Genomic DNA, 18,663 nt, shown 5'->3' with positions numbered 1-18,663 from the left:
ATCTCTTTTTACTGACAGATAGATTTTAGCTGTCTGAAGTCTAATTTCATCACCAGGGGTGTCTCAAAGCAAGACAGACAAAGTGAGTAGCAGAGTGACTAACTCTGGATACCGAAGTTAAAGTAAATGAATCTTACCATATGCCATAGCTGACTGAGTAAAAATGCCTCTTTCTCATCAGATAATGCAGAACTTATATTTTCCTATATAACTTTGTTGTTTTAAAATGCTAACATTGTTGAATTTATTCTGATTCCTAACAAGTAATTTTGCCAAAATTGCAACTATAAGTTACATAGGAAAATAATTTCATTTTTTAAGCAATTAAATCTTACAATCTTACAGTATAACAGGAAAGAAGAGAATTTCTTGGTATAGAATCAAATTATGAGAGACAGCTAAGAAACTGTATTACAGAGTACCAAAAACATTGAAAGGAAAACACAAAAATAGAATGTGCATGATGTTCTATATTTAGTTTTGTGAGTAGGCTCTTAAATTTCCTTTGAGCTGTCTTTGATAATCACTGGTAAGACCGAATTCTTGAGAGATATTCTCAGCAATTATTATTTCAGAACTCAAACCAGACTGTATTCAAAGGCTCTGTGAATTTATTATATTTGTATACATAAGCATCTTTTCAAGTTTGTTAACAAAGCCTAGGTCAAAACAAGCCATTTTGCATCAACTATTTTTTTATATATTTCCAATTTTCATTTTTATTATGAATGTTTGCTAACACGTTAAATTTGCACAGGCAGACCTGTCTTGAAGATTGTACTGTTGTTAACATCTTATTCAGCTGCAATACAGAGATTCATCCCACAAAACAATATCAGAGTGAAATATTTTCATAACTCCTTCTATGTCAGCAGTTTTCCAGTCTGCACGTTATCACTGCATCTGCAGTGAATCATACAGAGTCACCGTTTTAAGGAGAAGGAACACTAGACATATAAGGTGTATTCAAATATTATATGCCAGTTAAAATATCAATGTTTTCTTCAACATTAAGTTCCAACACAGGAGCAGTGACACTAGCTCCCCAGCTTTGAGGCACTTTTGTGGCTTTTTATGTGTGTATACATATTACAAGGAATAAAATGCAGGGGGAAAAATGTAATTTCACTGCTGATACCATCATCACACGCAAAATACGACAGTAATATGCTCTCAGCACTCAATTGCACATCCAGCTATAAACAAAAATAAAAAATTCAAATAATAATAAAAAAAACACTTAAAATATGCCCTTTTGGATATTTCAGTGGTATTTCCAGTGCTAGTAGGAACATATAAAAAATCCTGCTAAAGTGCTTTTATCTGCTGACGCATGCTACTAGTTGACACCACTCTTGTATTGGCATAAACTAATTGAATAGATCTTTTACTTCTTACCATCAACACAGGCTGGCCTTGCTCTTGTTGTACCGGCAATCTGTCCTTTTTTACATGCACAGCGAGCTGTTTGTCGAGCTATAGTCCTTCGGGGTTGACTGCTATCTCTGTCCAAAGTAACAATCTCACATGTACCTGCAGCCAGTTGACCTGGAAAAAGAACCAGCAACAGGTAGCAGAGTCACTGAATGCACTTCACGCAATCTATTACAGCCGAATAGAGTCATGGCCCTACGTCAGCACAGACACTCCACAATAAATGGCAGCCAGTTGATGGATATAATAAAACTGAGATGACATACAATTTTTCTTTGTGGTGGACATATGAAAACCCTGCAAACTGGTTCTGTCAGGAAATGATTATTGTTTCATAAAAGCCAGAGAGTTGAGGTCACACAGGTTACTTTTACTTACGTCTGCTGAGTAAAGGAACAATCTGCTTTTACAGCCATGAAATTTAAATTGCATGCCCTTCATGTACTTTCAGAAAAAAATGATTAAGTATATGGAAAACAAAAACAGAAAATATTTAAAGGCCTTCTCCGTATTCATGTGTATTATTTAGTCTTAACTGCTTCATGTGTTATTTCTGAAAGACAAGGTCTTTCAAAGAATGCCCAAGTTTCTCAGTCTCTTTGACTCTTGCTTGGCATAGGGTCTTAGTAACTCATGTTCTACCTGACTCAGTTTTGAAGTAGCTAGCCTCTTGTCTTTCACTAAGCTTACAATATAACTATTCTGCAGATAACAGTAAAATGGCAGAGCCTCGTTCACTGAGGACCACTGCCTGCATTTTACTGACTACTTCAATGCGTGTAGCTTTTCCTGAGTATTATGAAAATCCACCCTATAACTTGGATTACAATGTGAGGTACAAAGAAAAAAAAGGTACAAAAATTTGTTTTCATGGACTCTTAGTCAAAAGTGAAAGGAGTGAAAATAGTACAATTAAAATGGTGTATAAGCAGTATGCTAATAGTGTAGCAAAGTACTATCATTTTACAAGCAAGAAAGATACATTATTGAATTTCAGTGCTTAGTAAGACTGGAAAAAAATCCCAGCTATCACCTTTACCTATAATTTTTGCATATGTACAGTACTAAACAGCATTTCTATTGGATTCTGTCTTTGTAAGCAATCAATTGTAACACTTCAAAGAAATATATGCAAAAAATATCTTTGCAAGCCACAAACTATATCTCTTTTCATAAAATACTGAAATTGAAACAAACGCAATATTGCATCTTTACTATACAGTTTAAAGAATATTCAAAGTGAATTACTTCTATTGTGTTCAATTTTTGAAAAATAATGAGAGAAAAACCAGGAATTTTAAATGCATTAACATGAATTGAAAAAATAGTGAGATATATGTCAGCAGTGTTTAATTAATATCTACAAGTATAATGATATTTATACTGTAGTTTTTTCTATTCTTCTCAGAATCAGCCTTCAGTGTTTTCTTTTGTGTGGTTGTAGTTCTGAAATTGTCAGAATACCAAAACATTGTAGGCTGTCAACAGTGGTGGGACTCGTTCAAGGCTAAGCTACCTAAATTTCATGTTGCTGTAACTCCTACACTGCAGTGAATGTACAATGTGGTAAAAGCAAGGATCATAAAGATGGTTATAGAATGAAGTGCTCTAAAAATTCATACAAATATATATAGGTTATAGATATTAGGCCTTCAGAAATATAGATAAGGTATTCAACAGCCAAAATCACTGCAATATTTTAATGTTTGCTGGCAGACTTATGAGCTAAGTCAATCCTGGCTTTCACGAACTTTCTACTCTTTTCCACCCACGCTGTTAATAAAAACATCTTAGGATAAACATACTGATGAGGGGATTTTTAATTTGTTATATGCATTTTTTTCCTTCTATTCTCAGAAATCTTGGGTTAGAAAACAACGGTTTAGCAAGAAAGGAAGTGGCATGTGATTCTTCAAATGCAGGCAGGGGAAATCCATACACTGAGAAATCTTGAACTGAAATAAAAGCATTCACTTTCACCCACTGCTAATACATTTCATTTAGGGTTGCAAGAGATGTATCCCTCCCAAGGAACAGAGCTGTCTTAGTAGATCAAGTAAAAAAGGCACAATCAGAGATGTATTTAGAGCACGACCCCTTAGGCATCTGAACATCACGATTAAGGTTCTGCATTGGGAATTGAATGGAAACCAAAGAAAAATGGAAAGCACAAATATGATATGAGTAAGTGCTCCTGAGAGAATGGGGTATCTTATTCTCCCCTATCTGTGAGTCTTTATACTATTGTTATTTTCATTAAAAGATATTGTAAATCATGTAATCTAGGTAAATCTTTGTATAAAGCCCCATTTCATAGGAAAGGGACTAGTGTTATAGCACAGTAAAGGTGAATAAGAACTACACTCAAAATAAAAAGAACACTGAAGCTTTATGTAAAGATAATTTTTAGGGAATGCAAGGAGTGTGGATAAACATGTCCACAGACAATATTTTCTGCTTTTGAACCTGTCCAGTTTTAGTTCTACATAGATTCCTTGTTGTTGTTGTTGTTTGTTTCTTTGTTTGTTTTTTTAATGATTATTTTCAAATGGTTATTTTTGCTTCTTTTTAAAGACGATGATTTCTTTCAAGCACAGCAACCTCATTTTTGAGGAACTTAGAAATCTTGGGTACCTAAAATGAAACCAGTTGCTATAAAAAGGTAACGTCACATTGCCTTTCAAGGAAATTTCTGCACCTATTAAAAAATAATGGAATATTAGAGAGATTCTTGAGATACTTTATAGATTCTAAAGATAAATATGTAAATAAATCACTTATCCATTGCAGAAGAAAAATAGAAGTTATCATAGATCTGCAGCACATCTTCCCATTTAATATGGCATAAGTACTTTTTTGTTCCTGTGTCACAGGTTGCAAAGATTGCAAGCATATATTTTACATCTACTGTTACTTGGCTTTAGACGGCTCTTTAAAGCATGAAAAGTGAAAGACAAGTTTATGGAGGCCCACCTCCAGAGCATCTGGATTCATCTGGAGATCTTCTGTGTCTCTCAACAAGTAGAAAGTGAATATACAGGATAATCTCACTTATATAATCTGAATGCTACTTTTGTTTTTGAATAATTTTATCTAGAAATATAAGGTTTGAAGGGATGGAACCAAAGGAACATACTTCTACTAAATGCAGTTTCAAGAATTAGGGTACCTTTCATTTTCAGAGAAGTTGGCACAGTGATCTCCTTAGAGGATATTAATGAAAGAAGGTCAACATTTTTATTAGATCCTATTAATGTACTCACAGTACACAAAGCAGCTCACCCCTATCCAACCTGAATGAAACAATCTTGAGGGAAAATTTAAAAAAAGAAAAAAAAGCACCACCAGAGAACTCAGAGTCATTGAATAGTCTGAAAGGTTGTTTGTCTATTTTCCAAGAAAATGATCCTTCAAAGTTACACTAATCCTTTTTTTTTTTTTTTTTTTTTTTTTTAATACTTCTGTTCTCTAACAGCAACTAAAATCTAATTTGCATTCATTTTAGTAAGTAAGCTATAGGTATTATGAAATTTTAATTTATTCATGCTGGAAAGCTGAAAACTTTCCCCCAGGTTCATTTAAGTAAATAAAATCAGATGATGAGCTCATAATATCCGTGGGTCAAATGGCAATAAAACTAGATCTAGATATATAGGTCTTGCCAGGGTTGTAGATTTCATGTTCATCCAGAAAATCTCTTGAATTGTATATACAGGGTTATATTACAGTTCCAGTGAATAATTTTTCCATGCATCATCAATTTGATGCCTAGCAACACAAGCTCTTTTAGTTTAAAATGCATAAAGTTAGATGTTATTAAAAATCTTGGCTAGATTCAGATACTCTATTGTCAGAGAACACAATGCAGGAGTTGTTTCAAAATCAGATTATAGGAACACATTCAGTAGCTTTCTATTACTATATTGAAGGTTTTCTGACAACAGAGCCATGCTAACTCTTGAGCAGAGCTGAATATCAACAATTCTCGCTGAAACAAAGGGGAACTTAAGTATGTAGCATAATTTATGATTTGACATTAACCTGAATGTCAAATATTTAAATATATTTTGATCATTTTAAGTATGTACTTAGCAAAACTAATTTTTTTTATTATATATCCTTCCTCACTGAAGATGTTCTGCAACAAGATCTTTTGACTTAAACATCATTCAATTTCAGACAATCCTATTACCTTTTCTTTTTCAGTATTAGTTTAGAACAAGAGAGATTACAGCAAAGGATTGGTTTGCCCCAAAGAACCCCACTCACTTTTAAGCTTCAACAGCAAAATTTGTAGAAATTCAACTGGTATAAAATGAGAAAGAGCAACCAACAAAACTGCTGAAAAAAATGCTATTTAATGTGAAGCAACAAACCAGAATTGGCTAAGCTTCTGTATCTCAGCGTGGGAAAAACCTGCTCAAATGAATGAGCACAATTTCAAAACAACTCTCAAAAAGTACCTTATTTCAATTTTAACATACGCAATAAACAAGTGTTTTTCTTTCTTTTATTTTTTATTTTTTCCCAATAGAATGTATTCACATACTTCCATTTTATATTACTGAAGTTCCTGGCGCTGAAAGCATCTGCCTCCAAGATGCTTAACATGTCATGTAGGATATTGTAGAATCCACATCTTTCTATTGAAACTTACTGTGGCTGTTGAAGTAACAGATTACACAGCAACAATTCATGCTTCTACAGTTAGACAACTTTTTAAAAACACTCTTTGACCTTTATTGTGGTTATATATATATGCCATCGATAGAAAACAAGACAGATGCCATAGTCATGTAAACAAAAAGTAACTTATTAGGATAATCTTAATTTACCAGTGCAACATACAGGTGTCGAGTAAATCAAAAAGTGAAAGACGGATCTTTTAAAAACTTGCCATAGATTTGTTTTGCTTCAGATTCAGAGCTATATTTGGCCGGAATCATCTTTGTCATGTGACTGCTGTAGTTGCCCAGTCTTAGAGGGAATTATTCTGGGTTTTAGTTGTATAAAGCAACAGAATTGGTATCATAGTATGTTTTTAGTGCTCATACTACAAAGCAAAAATCACTGTAGAACACAGTTAAGAAAATGTTATGAATAACGTGAGAAAAATATGATGAATGCCTTCTCCTTTTAAGAGTCACTTTAAGTATTTTCAGAGTTTCACTGCAACAACACAGTACATTATGTCCCTTTAGTAATTACAAACCTTACTGCAATTTTCAGACTACCACTTAGCCATCTCAAGCACAGAAACAGGACAGACATTAGAAAGATTGCAAAATAGCTTTCAGCCCTTCCATTCTGAAATAAGCAGTAAATTTTAATTAAGATAGATTCTTTTCTTCTAAATAGATGCATAGGAAAAAAAAAAAGAGTCTGTGGAGATTCAAGGACCCACTTTGAAATTTCTTTTTTTTCTAGATGAGACTAATGTCCTAACTTATTGAATCTGATACTGCTGTTGAATGCAATTGCTTAGTATCTTACTGTTAACAATGTAACACAAAGAAAAAATATATATGCAAAACCAAACTTCATACAAGTTGTAAACATTAAGGACAAGATTCCAAACCAGTTTTCATATGGAACTGACACAAAGGGGAATTCTGGGTCAGAAAAAAAATGAAGTTGTTGTGTAAATAAATATGAAAGCAAGGCATTTATATATATTATATATATATTTATATATGATCTATTTAAAAAATTCATTTTCCTACCTCGTACACTACTTTATTAAGTACTGCATCTTGATTCAGTGGTTTTAGTATGTGACAATGTGATTCCTCAAATTCCCATACAGTCCCATATCAAAACCAGTACATTTGATATGCTGCATATTACAACAAAGAAATAAAAAAGGAAAATATTTCAGAAACTTAATTTCAGGGCCCTGAGAGCTGCAATAGGCCCAGCCACTGGGGTTACTCACTGCCCAAGGCTGAGGACCTCATGTCAGCCTCATGGCCATCACCACTTGTCCCAGAAAAGCCACAGTAAGTCTGGTCTACAGCTCCTCACAGCTTCGCCTCACCCTGCCATGGGTCCTTAAGCCCAGCCCACCCAAAGGCCCAGGTCCCAGCCCGGCCTCAGTCAGTCACTGTCCCCAGGGAGGTGCCTGGTTCCTGGGCCTGGGGCTACACCAGTGCTCCTGGTTGCCTTATTCCTGTCTGGGACCAGGATGGGCCTCGTTGTGGAGTCCTGCAGACCTGCGTCTCCTGAGGAGAGTCTCACTGATCCCAGCACAGAGGCTGAAAACACTTTAGGCTGCAGCACCAGTAAAACCTGTAACCCTGGCACTTCTCTCTTCAGTGACAGACCACAGCTTCCACCTTTGAGAAATGTCTATAACACAGATTCACAAAGAAAACAACCAAATGAATCCTGTCAGTGCTGGTACAACTTTCATGAATGTTACAGAAATAACCCCCTAATCCGCAAAGTAATTTGAGAGGTTTTGTATCAGGTTTCTGTGTTTCTTCTTGGATGGTGAATTAAAAGAAGACCCTACAAATAAGGAAAACATATAAGCAATGCTATGAAAGATAAGTAGAAAAGACAATGCATTTAAGTCCTTCTTCTTTACAGAAGTTTTTCCACTGTGTAAGCCGGTCTGCAGCACAAATCTCAGCAACACAAAGCTCCTCCAAGGAGGACCTGCAGCTCATAGGGCCTCCTCTTCCCTCCTGCTCACAATGGTTTAGTTAATTGGTTCTGGAGAACTCAATTAGTCAAAAAAAAAAGGAAATAACCGCATGAATTCAGGATTAAACACAGCTATGCTTATTTGCATGAGTTAAGAAATAACTGTCACTCTTATTACTCCCCTAAAATACTTAAAACTGGTAAGAGAAACAAAAAAAGAAAGAAAAAATAATGTTTTACCAGCCTCTGCATGTAAAATAAACCTAGACTGTTTACAAAACAAACAGAATAGCCACAGGGGGAAAACTGTTTTTGGAGAGATGCTGATATTTCTCTTGAGAAAGACAGGAATAAAAAGCACAAGTTTGTCTAAAAAGCTACTGACATTTGTTCGAGCCAGAAGCTGTACGTCAGGAAGGAACAAGTCTGTTGTGTTAGCAAAATATGTCACTGCAGGGAGCATAAAATCAGTTTGAAGGAACATGCAGATAAAGTCGCATATCAGGTAGACATAATGTAGCAGTACAGGTGAACTGTGTTTTCCATTTCAAAATAACATGAGAACTATTTACACATAACAGACTTTAAAATGCCATCATATAAGTTCCCTGCTTACCAGTATCAAGATATGTGCTGCAAGATCGCAGGTTTCACAGCAGACTTGAGGTAAAATTTGGTCCAGTAGAGGTCATATGGGAAAGACAAATCTATATGCTGAAATTTTATTGCTTTATATCATATCACTCCTACTTAGTCCTTAAACTACTACAGAAATAATAACCCCAAACATCTGATTAGGCAGGAAAGCAGCTCCTACAGAAAAAGAACTGTGCTCTGGAGATGTTCAAGGCCAGGCTAGATGGGGCCCTGGGCAGCCTGACCTAATGGGTGCCAAGAGAGTTGGAACTGTATGATCTCTTGTCCAACTCAAGTCAAACTATGATTCTACGACTACTCCATACCTGTTGCAAGTTTGAAAACAAGAAGACCAAAATGCAGAGATGAAAACAACTACTACCTAGACACATCTGACCTTATACATGTCATCTGCTAACTAACACCTGTGAATGCATCAAAAAATTAATAACAGAATTTTTCTGTCATGGCCACACTAATCATCCATTGCATTCTTAGAAGATTCCATTTCCTTAAAATAAACTTGTTTATTTTTACTATTGTCTGTGACAACTACTCTTCCTTTTTTGCAAAAGCCTATGAAACAAGAATTGATTTTCTTTCCAGGGATGGTGCTGTGACATGAAGGAGGAAATATTTCCTTGTGTTATTAATTGGAATTATAACAGCAGGAGAAGAAGGTGCTCATAGGGCTGAAAATTCAAATAAAATCCCAGATTCCCTAGCAGGTTTTGATTTCAGCTGCTAAGCCACATTTAAACTGGAAACACCTACACTGCACTTGTTAGCCCTAAAAAAAAGCTTTTTGCTCCTGGGCACTTTTTTTTCCTCTCTCTCCTTTTGTTTTGTTTTGTTTTGATTGTTTGATTGCTTTTGGTAATGTGCATGATATGCTTATCTTGGAATCACTGTCATTCTTCTGCCATTTTTTTTCCATGGAATGAGTCCATAAACATTTTCTATCCAAACTATAATTTCATAAGGTTTTATGCTCTGCAATACTGCACTTCCTGAGAACACATTGGTGCAACAGCTCACATGTAGCCTCTGGGAAATAAAAACTTACTTTATAATATTATGTAATTTATAATATATATATATATATATGTATATATGTATAAAACAATTACAATTATTTTATAATAATAATTCAAAATATTGAAAAAGTAAACACTGAAAAAGAGAGGCAATAAAGTAGCCTGGCACACACATCCAAGAAGGAAACAAATTTTAACAATGTTGAATTTCTTACTATACCTAAGAAGTAATAATCTCACTGAATAACATATGTCACCAATTAGAAGTATTACAGATAAGCCCAAATCTGGGCTTGATGAGTAGAAGCCTGAGCAGAAAAAGTATCCTGATGTCCAAAGCTTCAGCAGACACAATTTGCAGCTACCTCATAGACTACTTCTGCCTCTGCAGTGACTATAAAGTATGTTTATGATGTACAGGTTCAATTAATCTATGTGGTACCATGAATTCTCAAATCAAGCACATAAGAACCAGAACATAATAGCATGTAACTGCTGTGTCTGCTATTTCTTTTTGGTAAGCTCTCAGAGTTTCATTACTGAGCTCACCAGAACACTATAATGTTCCTCAGTGGTACTTGCATCTCTGTGTTTACTACATAGAACAATGAAGCCCTTAATTTAGGTACCATGAACACATGACTAGATTTTAGTAACTACAAGGCCTAAGTGGCAGCTAAAAGAAATCCCTAAACACAAGCCCCAGGTACATCACAGGGTTTTAGATGATCACATTGTCTTAAAAGTGGAAAAAATATAGATGCAGTATGCTAAATATATCCTTCCTATAAGACTAATACCAGGCTTTACACCAAGTAGAGGAAGTGAATCTGACAGACTCTTTATGAGATGAATTTGAATGATGGCTTTTGTTTTAAAGGTTTGTCTGAGAACAGTGGTTTATGCAAAGGTGACAGAGAAGCTTGAGTGTGCGGGCTATTATTCTCAGCTGTTCCACAGACTAGAAGGAATGATTTTCTTTCTGGGCCAGTTTCACTGGTGCCTTAACCATTTTTATCCATTCTGCTTAAAATGGCTTATGAGACAGGTGCATGCTGAAACTAAAAGTTTTTATGGATGAGATCCATGATTTTTATATCCATGTTTCTAATCTTTCTAGAAGATAACCATTTATGGGATAAGATTCTCCTCAGCACAATTCTGAGAAGGGTGACAGCATGAGGTTTTTAAGTTCTTTATATATATCCAAGGCCTGTCAAAAACAGTGCAGTGAACATAAAGGAAAGTCAACTCAAGTACTTTTAAATACCAGTAAAGCACTTCAGATTGGAGGTATACATTTATAGAGATACTCCATTTATGAGCCACAATGTCTTCAATTTAAACAAATAAAAATTTAGTCACTGCACACTTATACTGCACATTCATCCAGTTTTTCACCTCTACACCATACAAAGGATTTGCTCAAATGCGATGTTTCATATGTTTACGCCAGATAAAGTGTTAATTTCAAGATACTGAAAAGATACAAACATTTCAAGTGGACAGATACATTCTGTGTTTGTATGTGTAAGACTTAGCAAATCTAAAATAGAAATAAACAGAGTTATTGGCAGAAGCAAAACTTCAATGTATGAGTTCATATGACAGAAGGCAGTGTTAAAGTCTTTACACTGATAACCTTTTAAAAAACTTTGTTAACCTTTTTTATTATTATTCCTTCTATAACAAAGTCCATATCTTTTATGTACTGCTTATCAGTTTTACTAGCTAATAAAAAGTTAAAGTATGCTATCAATTTCCCAATGAATGCCTTATAAATAATACTTCCTCAGACGAAGGTCCTTAATAAAAAGAAACTAAAATGAGGCCTGTCACTGTTTCACTCTGCATTTTGATGAATGAAATTTACTGTCACCCATGGTGTACCATCCTGTGATAAGGTTCCCGAGACAGCCCATACTGTAGCTGTTTTCTAAACATACAAAGTATGTAAGTTGGTAAACGCACACATGTGCACTCATAACTCAAAGAAGAATGTATTGTACCTTCAAGACGAAGATGTTTAGAAATGCGTGGCTTCTTATATTTATCATAAGACAGAAGCACATTTCTTATATTCAACTGAATGGGGATCAAAGCCCCATCCAGCCTGGCCCTGAACACTTCCAGAGAGGGGGCATTCACAACCACACTGGGCAACCTGTTCCAGTGTCTCACCAGCCTCACAGTAAAGAATTTCTTCCTGGTATCTAGTCTAAATCTACCCTCTGCCATTTTAAAACCATTTCTCCTTGTCCTGTTGCTACATGCCCCCATAAAAAGTTCCTCCCCAGCTTTCCTGTAGGCTCCCTTCAGGTACTGGCAGGCAGCTATAAGGTCTCCCAGGAGCCTTCTCTTCTCCAGGCTGAAGAGCCCCAACTCCCTCAGCCTGTCACTGTAGAGGAGGTGCTCCAGCCCTTTAATCATCTTTGTGGCCCTCTTCTGGGTCCTTCTGTCCTTCTTGTTTTGGGGGCCCCAGAACTGGACATAGTACTCCAGGTGGTGTCTTACGAGAGCAGAGTACAGGGGCAGAATCACCTCCCTCAACCTGCTGGTCACAGGTCTTTAGATGCAACCCAGGATACAGTTGGCCTTCTGGGCTGCAAGCTCACTATGCCAGCTCACACTGAGTCTTTCGTCTACCAATACCCCCAAATCCTCCTCCTCAGGGCTGCTTTGAAGCCATTGTCCTCTCAGCCTGTATTTGTGCTTGGGATTGCCCCAACCCAGTTGCAGGACCTTGCTCTTGGCCTTGTTGAACTTCATGAGGTTAACATGGGCCCATCTCTTGAGCCTGTCCAGGTCCCTCTGGATAGCATCCGTTCCATCTAGCATGTCAGCTACACCACTCAGCTTGGTGTCATCTACAAGCTTGCTGAGGATGCACTTGATCCCACTGTCTACGTCACTTACAACGATGTTAAACAGCACCAATCTCAACACTGATCCTTGAGTAACACCACTCATCACTGGTCTCCACTTGGACGTTGAGCCATTGACCACAACTCTCACGTGACCATCCAGCCAGTAATATCAGAGAGTGAATTAGTAAATCTGCTCTTTATGATACCATATCGATAGATACAATATTTTTAATTTTCAACATGTAAACTTTATTCCAAATCAGAGAACATTTTCAAAGTAGAAACTACCTATGTAAGAAGAATTCTCATTGATGTCTAAGGGAATGCCATATGTAAAAGAATGTCAGGTCTGAGTCAAATTGGCTGTACTCTGCACAGCTTTTTCTCACCTGCTTGCTAGAACTTTAACACCAGACTATCAAGTGTAGTAAGAATCTCAGTGTTCTGGCTGCATCTGGTAGATTGCACCAAATCATTCCCTCCAGTCTGGAACTGATTGTATCACAAACCACCAGATGCTATATTTCATCTTCTATCAGCTAAACCTCCAAGAAGAAAACCTAAGAGGACATGAGACTTGAGAAGCTCCACAAGTCATGCTGAACCAGCACTGACCTAAAGTTCGCTGGTGCAGAGGACAACACAAAAGCTGTCAAAGTAAAGAGACTTTAGCATCATCAACGCCTCCTGCTTAGGTAATTACTGAAGGAGAATCACTAACATTATTGAGAAGCATTAACATTTTCTGTCCTTTTCTTTCTGTCCTTTTTTTTTTTTTTTTTTTTTTTTGCGGGGGGGGGGAGCGGAATATACTTATTTGTTTCGGTCAGTGATTCTGGTAAGTATTTCTGTGGTACTCATGTGCAGGCAGAAAAAAAGTATAAAATTCATAGACAGGAGAATCATCCCACAGGGACAAGAAAGCAGCAAATAGAGATTTATTGAATGAATGTTTGCACTCACCAGATATAATAAAAGCTGAATGATATCAAGCAGTTCACTAACATATATGAGATATACATGGCCATGTTGACCACTTATGGTCTGCCCTTCTTATTTTAATTTTCCCAATAGCAATATAACAGTTTGAATGAAAACTGAGGATAAGCTGATACAAATCAGAACAGGAAAGCTGGCAATAAATATTTCATTAAAAAAGGGTTTCTGAAAGGCCATATAACCTTTTGTCTAAATGCTTCAAATCCAAAATGTATTAGGTTCAAATAAAATAAAGTTATTTTAATTAGATATAGGTAATCTGAACTTATACAGTGGATGTTAAAGGGAGAATCATTACAACAATAAGACAAATCCTATCATCCAGCCCAGGACTAGGTAAGGTATCTCCAGAGAAAATAGGCCATCACAGCATATGTTACCTGAGGGGCAACGAAGGGTAGTGAACTGAATGATTAATCACAGCTGTAAATACACATTACGTTATTTGTGTGTCTATGTTTATGCACACAAACACTTGTATTCTGGTCTCATGCTGGGGAGGATAACAGCAGAAGGAGACAGTTGTTTTTGAATTAACATGAGAACATCACTTAAACTTACTTTAAGAGAAACATACGCCTGGTATTATAAACAAAACAAAACAAAACAGAACAAAAAAACAGTGACTGTGTTATCATTAAGAGGAAGAAATGTATTATATGGTCTTGGTTTAAAAGAGGAATGGCAGTCAAAATTCTAGGATTCAGTTTCTGATGTTACCATATATCTTTTCTGCTTGACTAACTGAATTGCTCTTGTTCAAAGGAGGATACAGCACTAATTTCAGTGGAACTACACCACTATAAAAGTAATTAAACAACTACAACCTTACACTAGTCTTAAGTGAAAACAGTTGTACATCTTCTGTACAACATGGATCTTTGCACATTGACTAATCCCACTCCCAATAAAATCAATTAAAGTTATATTACCAACTTCACAGACAGAAACTCAACAGAATAATGAGGAAGTCTGCTCACTCCCAGAACGAGCCCTTCAGCATCCTGAATAGCTGTGATTCTGATCAAGGACATTCATCAAATGAAGCCTTATCCAAGTTAAAGCTCTACTTTAACAACCATTCATATCATCCAAAGAGATAAGGTCACTATTTAGAAGTGACTGAAAAATAACTTCACAATTTAGAGTATTTATGAGAATCATACAAAAGATACTCAAGTGGTTAAATCAAACAAAAAGCAACAAGACAGAAGGTGTCAGAATACATCTACAGGTTTCAGTGAAACTCTTTATCACACTGTAATACATTTTTTTACTACAGAAGACCACAACAAAGCAATGATGTTAAAATATTATACTGGGAGTACGCAACTTCAATTCTGTTCAATGTAGTGATGTAGCCTTCTCGTAAAGATTCTTAAAAGTTTTTTAACTTATTCCCTTGTTACAAAAAAATAAAAAAAAAAATAAAAAATAAAAATAAAATATTATATTATCCATCTGATTATTTGGGATATTTTAAGGTTTACTAATCAACAACACTCCTAAATTCTCACAGTTCTACAATTACAGATTATTATTCATCAAGCTGTAAATCATCAAATTGATTTTCAGCGGTGTTGAGCAACTACAGCAAAACAGATTTTAAGTGTAGCACCATAAAAGGCTCCTGCTAGCACAGGACCTTCAGTTTGAAGCCCCCACTGCATCCCCTATATCACAACTCATTTCCTTGAGTTGAAGTATATGATAAAAGTCCCAATTTCTCAACTGTCCACCACACATGATTTTTTTGTACTAGCTGAACTCCCAGCTAAATCATTCAATGATTAAATGACTGATTGTTCAAGGAACATACTAACAAACACTAATGTACATTGTGGGAATACACTAGTACATAGCTTCTTGGTTATGGTTTTTGATGATTTAAATGTTTTAAATATGTGCACTTGGATCACCATCTCTATTCTTGCAGTTTCAAGTAGACAGTTTCTGTCACTCCCTGATTTCATATATAAATATCAATTTGCTATAACAGCATTGCCCTGTTGATATTAGATAAACTTATTCTAATTTTCAAATGAAGTTGATCACTCCTGAAAAAACAAATAGCAACAATACCGAAACTTTAATCAGTGTAAAGTATATACACAAACTATTTCTGACTATGCAAACCTTCTTAAAACAAAACTGTATGTAGTATAGAAATAGTACATACATTGTAGATGTATTTATAAAGTATAATGGAAATTGTCTGTACCTCAAAATTGCTAGTAAACATTCCACACTCAAAAGCTTTAGAGATGATGTACTACTGTTCGACAACAGAACGGAATCAGCAGTAGTATTCAGCCAGAATATGCAAGTAAAATTACTGCTTAAATAGCAAATATATATATACACATATAGAGAGAGAATATATGCATACATACACACATTTGTGGATATATGTGTATGGATAGGTGGATTATAAACGACATCTTCTAGGAGAAAAGAGTAAATAATATATTAAATTTATAGATCCAAAAATGGTGCTTTGATGTATAAATATTGCATCAGGTTGACATGTATACATGGCTCTCATAAAACTGATCCGCAAAAATGTGTACATTGCTAGTAGCTAACATTTTCTCATTCAGAACAACAAGACTGTTTTCCATGAAATGTGCCCAGTTGCAAATGGCTGTACAAACACAAAGCAGTGAGGAACTTTTGAATGACAAGGAAGGGGACCTTTGAATGACAAGGAAGGGGAAATTTGGCTCTGTTTTCTACAATGAATATTTAATAGATTCCCAGTTCCACTTACATCTGACAATCCTTTCTACCAATTACCCTTTCACCAACTCTAACAGTAAAGACAAGAAATAATGATCAAGGCTAGAATGACTGCTTAACCCTTTAGATAAACCTCTGCATAGTCAGGAAAACGACAAAAAATTAGAAACTTTTTTTCTACTCTTTCATAAAAAGATTGTTTAACTGGTATTACACATCATCTCCAACACAGTGAGTTTCATGTATTGATTACTGAGATTGTTTATACAAGCTTATGCATATACACGTGTGTATGCATGTCATATCTGACCCTATAATACTCTGTAATAGGAATTGTATTTTAAAGTTTTTCATCTTATTAGGAAAAAAAAAAATCACTGATGGTAGTTATTGTGTGATCAGAACAGAACAGGAGAAAAAAAGCAGAGAAAAAAAAAAAAATCTGACAATATCTAGGCAACCAATCCTTTCCACATTGTAACAACTCTCTTGAGTGGAGAGAGTTCCTTGGGATTGGTGAAAAAACAGTATCTTTGCCAAAGTCCTTTGATGATAAAGGACACGGACTTTGATATAACCCTAAACACAAAAGAAGCATAACCAGTGAGACGTGGAAGAAAATACATCTATTTAATAATCTCATTAGTTTTTACCTTCCGTTTCCCCAGTGATGGAGTTGTATCCTGTGACAGTATAAACATTTTACTTTGCACAATATAAGACCCGCAATAGAAGAGTGCAATTAGCGCTGGAAAGACATTCTTGGGGAAGTACTTTGATTTCAAAAGACTGTTGGAGTGATTGTCACCCCTGCTGTGCCTGGATTCTCTCTTGATGTGCATAAAGTGTGAATGCAGAATGCGTTGTTATGAAACTCACTCATCCTTGCATTTGTGTGCTCATTGCTTTTGCCATCTTGTGGTAACCAAAAATAGAAACCTAGAGCAGCATATAATTCACACTAGAATAATATTGCTGCATTTTTTAATGAAGCAGTGTACATGCTGAAGGTCTACAACTCAAACCATGCTCTGCATTTTGTAACGTTTTTAACAAAAGTGCACTCATTTTCCTTTTAAGAATGAGCTCACAAAAAAATTACAGACTGTCGTATAAGCACTTAATAGAAGTACAGAATGAAATGATTTAACACTTAATGCCTTCCAAAGGATTTTATCAAAATATAGTAAGATTTTTTTTTTTTTTTTTTTTTTTAAGAGAGTGCTTATGTTCTCTCAGCACATATAAAGGCAATACCTTTGTAAAAATTCCCATGTAGTCCAACCACAGAACAGTTTAAAATGTGATAAAAGAAACTGGATTTGGTCTTCATAAATCAGTCAATAATTATTTATGGAACAGAGTCATTTGTAGGCTTCAGTATGTGGTTCCTTCTTTAAATTATCAAGGAAAGCAATGAATATAAAGTATCTACTACTTCTAACTTCACCTTTTAAAAGAAGTAACACATTTTTGAGTTAGTGGTCCCAAGGGAGAGAAGATGAGGCCTTCTGTTGCTAAGCACGAGTTTGCCAGTTATTTCAAGCTTTAGCTGAGTACAAGCAATAATCACTACTGCCTGAAATATATTGGAATGAAAGTACATGGGACCATTCATGACACTTCATCAGCATGCAGGAGGCAAACAGAGTGACTGCAGTGATTGAATACAGGCTCAGACTACTGGCTTTAATCTCCATCTCATTCATTGAGCCTTTACTTTTGGCACAGCTGTATGATAAACACTCTGACATTCTTCCTTGCCCACCCTCCTTTGGAATCCCATGATTGCTGTGTGTATGTTTGTTACATACTAAAGATAGCAAAGAAAATCTATGTCCAAAAAACATAACAAATATTTAGATATAAGCAATCAACAGGTTTACTATGCATTTATGATCAAAGTACAATTATTTTACTGAAGGATAATTAAGTCAAGTTCCCTGTTATGGAGATCTCTTAAAACAAGGTAAATTTATAACTTACTATTTTTTTTTCTACCTTCTCTGAAAAATGGCATATACACTCTGTACATATATGTTTATAATACATAAAATATAACTGGTTAATTAAGGTATTAAACATAATGTTCAGACTATCGCTTATATTTATGTTAAATAAATCACAGTTCATTATTTAGTATTTATTTTTATTTGCTCATTTGTCTGCTTATTTTGCTGTATAGTTGCTCAACTTCTCTCCAAGAAGAGCTCTTATGCTGTTCAGTATCACCGGTTTCCTGATTTTGACATGGATTTATATCCAGTAGGTGCTAAGGGTCCTGAATAGCTTAGGGACTAATA

At 35.5% G+C, this 18,663-nt stretch overlaps 1 protein-coding gene across 5 annotated transcripts in view; it reads right to left on the bottom strand.

The window, feature by feature from the left end:
* The window catches only part of FAM19A5 (family with sequence similarity 19 member A5, C-C motif chemokine like), a 421,841-nt gene that overhangs the window by 195,757 nt on the left and 207,421 nt on the right, over positions 1–18,663 (bottom strand). For all 5 annotated transcript variants that reach the window (XR_005841186.2, XR_005841183.2, XR_005841187.2 and 2 more), the window contains exon 2: positions 1,399–1,548. Coding sequence is in view for 2 of the 5 variants with exons in the window: in XM_015275813.4 (XP_015131299.1) it covers positions 1,399–1,548 (150 nt within the window). In the remaining 3 variants the exon portion in view is untranslated. The remainder of the gene's footprint in view (positions 1–1,398; positions 1,549–18,663) is intronic.

This window comes from Gallus gallus, chromosome 1, assembly GCF_016699485.2.
Source record: "Gallus gallus isolate bGalGal1 chromosome 1, bGalGal1.mat.broiler.GRCg7b, whole genome shotgun sequence".
NCBI lineage: Eukaryota > Metazoa > Chordata > Aves > Galliformes > Phasianidae > Gallus > Gallus gallus.
This window is presented reverse-complemented; position numbering and strand designations above follow the sequence as displayed.